The sequence below is a fragment of the Pteropus alecto genome, unplaced genomic scaffold, assembly GCF_000325575.1.
Source record: "Pteropus alecto unplaced genomic scaffold, ASM32557v1 scaffold118, whole genome shotgun sequence".
Classification (NCBI taxonomy): Eukaryota; Metazoa; Chordata; class Mammalia; order Chiroptera; family Pteropodidae; genus Pteropus; species Pteropus alecto.
Genome location: NW_006440654.1, coordinates 2432895 through 2436869, shown reverse-complemented (window position 1 = coordinate 2436869; position 3975 = coordinate 2432895). Strand labels below are relative to the sequence as shown.

The following is a 3975-nucleotide window of genomic DNA, read 5'->3' as shown; positions in this document are numbered from 1 at the left end:
TGCTGATGATGAGAGAAAGGGATAGAAATAGGAAAACCGATCTGGGCTCAGAGCCTCTGAAGCTCGTTTCCAGAGTGTTCCGTCAGATCCTAGAGCCGCTCGCTCCACACCTGGAAGGCCCCTTCCCTAGGCCCCGAGGCGGCTTCAAAGCCCGCAGTCTGTCTTCTGCCCCGCCCCGTCCATGTCCAGGGAAGCCACCCCAAGCTGTTGATGTCCCCCACCCTCGGGTGTCCAAATAAACCTCACCTTCAGGGAGGGAGCCTGGAGCGAGGCCGCAGCTGTGACTGGCGAGGCAGCAGTCGCTCCTGCAGCTGGACGGGAGGTTCGGATGTTTCTGTGGCCTGAGCAGCGTTCAGATGTCCAGCGTCTGTGTCTGTGTCAGACGCGGGTTCAGAGGGGTCTTCGTTTTGTCTCGGTCCCTCTTGGTCCCAGAGCGGCCTTGTCTGAGGCTGGCGTTGGGTGTGATGTGTCTGCGGGACCCCCAGGCCTCTCCCTCTCTCTCTCTCATGCTTCCATGTTTCCCCATTAAGCTGAGCTTTGGGGTCGAGATCCATTCGGTCATGTTCACTGCTGAGCCTCTGACAAGTGACTGGGGAGGCAGCAAAACTCGAAGAACGACCTTTGGGGGTGGGGGCGTTTGTGGGCGGTTCTTTTTTCCACTGGATTTGATCCAAGGGTAGCCCCAATCTCTTTGTTTCCATTTTCCCCGAGGGTGGCCCCAGTTGGGGGGAATTGAGACAGTGCGACTGACTAGAACCCTTCCTGGACAGAGGAACCGAGAAAAGAGGCCCAAAGAGTTAGAGCATGGGAGGCAAATTCCAGACAGGAGCAAGCTGAGGAGGGGCCCCCAGTTTCCACACACGCCGATGGGTGCTGGCTCACCCCCGGGTTGTGGGCGCAGGGGGCAGACCCGGAAAAGCGCGGCCAAGGCTTGGAGAACAGAACCAAGACCGAAACCACCAGCCACGTCTCAGACCGACCGAGGGGCAGACCGGGCAGGTAGACCCCATGCAGCAGGGCAAAAGCCGGGACACTGAACGTCAGCTGGAACCCACTGCTCGCAGGTGACAGCTCGTGGTCCTCGCCTAACTGGTCACTTGCCTGCTAAACAGATTTAAAAATGACATCCGCCAGAGGATTCTAACAAGACCAAGAAGTCGCACGACATTCGAAATGTCCATCAAAGATTCGCTTTGAAATTAATCAGCACATGAAGAGGCAGGAAAATGCCAAGCTAAAAGGAACCGACAGAAGTCGCCCCCAGAGTGGCCCAGACGTTCCTGTGATCAGGCTTTAAAGCAGTGTCATAACCACGCTCCACGAAGCAAACACTCGAGAAACGCACGGAGACCTAGACGTCCTCAGCAGAGAAGTAACGCTTGTAAGAGGGACCGAACGGAAATTTTGTAACTTAAAATGACAATATGTGAAATAAAATTCACTGGATGGCATCAACAGAATGGAGGTGACAGAGGAAAGAGGCAGTGAACTTGTAGATCGGTCACGAGAAATGATCAAATCTAAAGAACAGAGAGGAAAAAAAAAAAGAATGAAAACAGGTGAACAGAGCCTCAGAGACCTGGGGCAGAAGGACAGAAGAGACTGGTGCAAAAAAAAAACAAACAAAAAACAAAAACCAAAACCAAAAAAAAACAAAACACAAAAACCTAAAAATTTCCCCAACTGGGTAAAAGACATAAATTTATAGATCTCAGGAAAGCCCTGGAGGACAATGAACAGAAAGTCCTGGCCCAGTTCCTGCTCCGCGAGGCTTGTCACCAGCATCCTGACCCTGTCCCTTCCACAGCTGCCCTAGAAAGGGGAAGGAGCAGGCGAGCGGGGGAGGGGAGGAACCAGCAGGGCAGAAGCACAGATTCAAAAATCTTAATTTATTGTAGATTCTTTTCTCATTTGTGTTGGAATTCCAGTGTTCTGAACATTAATAAATATACATTAAAAAAAAAACCCTCCAGTGTCTAATCTCTGTCATAAAGTCTTAAGTCACAAAAATAGGTTTTACATTTTTCCTGTCTTAATAAAACTGACAATTGTTTTTTTGGTAACAGTTCTAATCAAAATAAAAACTACACCTCAAGGGGCAAAACTCATTTGCAGGAAGAGTAAGCAATAATATGAAAATGGAGTGTTCAAAGACTCAAAAATATTAAAATTCCTTACTCAGACAGCGTCTCATCAGTGGTGGCCATCTGAAGGCACTAGCATTCAGTATCTTCAAGAGGCCCTCACCTGTTAAGGCACATATATACATAATTCGTTCAGGCCAAGGGCTTTGGGATCTTATTTCATTTCTGTACTATGCTGCGGTCTTAGGCCAGTTTCAGACGTGCGTTTCCACTCGCGCAGTCACTGACATGCTCGCGTTTTCATCAGAATCACACAGAACGGAAATCTTTGCGTTTTACTTGACTTTCGTATTTTATGGTGTCTCATATTTGGATGCAGTTGTGCTGATCGTTTATTTGGGCACCTGATCCGAAGAACAAAGGAAACGCTGAAATAAAACGTGTCTGAATGGTTCTGGGCCCTGTTCCACAGCCCCTCGGGCCACGCTGTGCCAACTGCCCACAATGGGACAGTCACAGCTGGTCCTTGGTGTGAGTTTCCAAAAAACAGTTTGGGAGCCATTGAAAGGGTGGCTGCGGCTTTGTCCCTTTGCACAATTGGCCATTTGAAGCGAAATGAAGTAATTGGTGAGACTCGGGGCGGGTGGGAACCCAGCCTGCCTGGGGATCCTCGATGTCTAAAAGAGCTAGGAAATTGGCAGGAAGGAATGTGACATCCCAGAAGACCTCATAGCTCCCTCTGAATCGGGAACTTGTGAACACTTTAAAATGCCACGGAGACCAGGAGCGGAGGGGACAATGGCATTCCCCACCTAAACTGCCAGGCCAACTGGGAAGGGGTCCAGGGAGGCCCTGCAGTAGGGCCTGGTGTGGGGGTGTGGCCAGGGGACGACCGGCGTGAAAATGACCACCGTGTGGCACCTGCATTCCACACGGACCTCAGCAGGGCTCCTCGAGTCCTACCCAGTCCCCGATCCCCGTCTCGGATCCACAGCCGTGGAGGCAGATGGGAGCTGAGGGCAAACATCCCAAATGCGAACATGCCGTGAATTCAGGCAGCCGCGTGTCATGCCCAGGGCTCCTTGCTCAGTGGCTGGAATCGGCACAGGAACCTGTGTCTAACGGCTTAGCTTCAACCTCTCTCCCAAAGCGCTTCCCTTCCCGCCTCTGATCCGCTGGGACACCAGCTGCAGCGATGCGAGCCAGGTTCAAGTACAACTGTGCATTCTTCGTTATATAAAAAACAGGGAGAGATCATTTCATGGGTCTCCCAGTATCAACAGAGTCAGCTCAAATGCAAAATATACACTGGTTGTCACCTCACAGTTCCATACAAACATATGAAAGTATCGACACCTTTTCCACAAAGATAAGTCATTTAAGACAGGGGTGCCTTTGCAAAGAGCTCCCACAGCCACCGGCCAGGGGCCTGCACTGCAGGAAGGCACCCGCATTGGTCTTTGTCCGATGTCCTCAAACCCTGGCGAGCCCAGACAGGCAGTCCCTCTCACACAAGGCCAGCTCGGCCCTGCCAGCTCTGGTGCCGGGCCCTCTCCTGGCGAGGCCAGCACACGGTTTTGGCTCCGTCTGCAGTCTGAGGATCAAGCTGTGCTGGCCCGGGGGGTCCATGCCGCCTCGTGCCTGTGGCCTTTGGCACTTGTCACAGCTCTGGATGGAGCCAGAGCCCCTGGGGGCAGCCCGGGGCTGGACCAGTCATGGGGCTGCCACTGCAGGGACCACCAGGTCCTGCTTCACTGTAAGGGCAGTGGCCCCTCGGGCTCCAAGGTCCAAGGGCGTGACGATACAACAGAGGTCCGGGCAGAGGTGACGGGCTTGTCTCACGGGTTCCTGATGGTTCAAATTGAAGTTTCGTTACTGCCTCTGTGCGTGG

General features: G+C 52.4%; 1 protein-coding gene across 4 annotated transcripts in view; it reads left to right on the top strand.

Moving 5' to 3' along the window:
* The window catches only part of TRMU (tRNA 5-methylaminomethyl-2-thiouridylate methyltransferase), a 26539-nt gene extending 24949 nt beyond the window's left edge, over nucleotides 1–1590 (top strand). For 2 of the 4 annotated variants that reach the window (XR_001517428.2, XM_025051003.1), the window contains one exon: nucleotides 1113–1590. Coding sequence is in view for 2 of the 4 variants with exons in the window: in XM_025051003.1 (XP_024906771.1) it covers nucleotides 1113–1118 (6 nt within the window). In the remaining 2 variants the exon portion in view is untranslated. Of the gene's footprint in view, nucleotides 1–901 lie in introns of all 4 variants that reach the window. The other 2 variants (XR_001517427.2, XM_025051001.1) reach the window with 2 other exon arrangements.
* Nucleotides 1591–3975: the final 2385 nt, after the last annotated feature.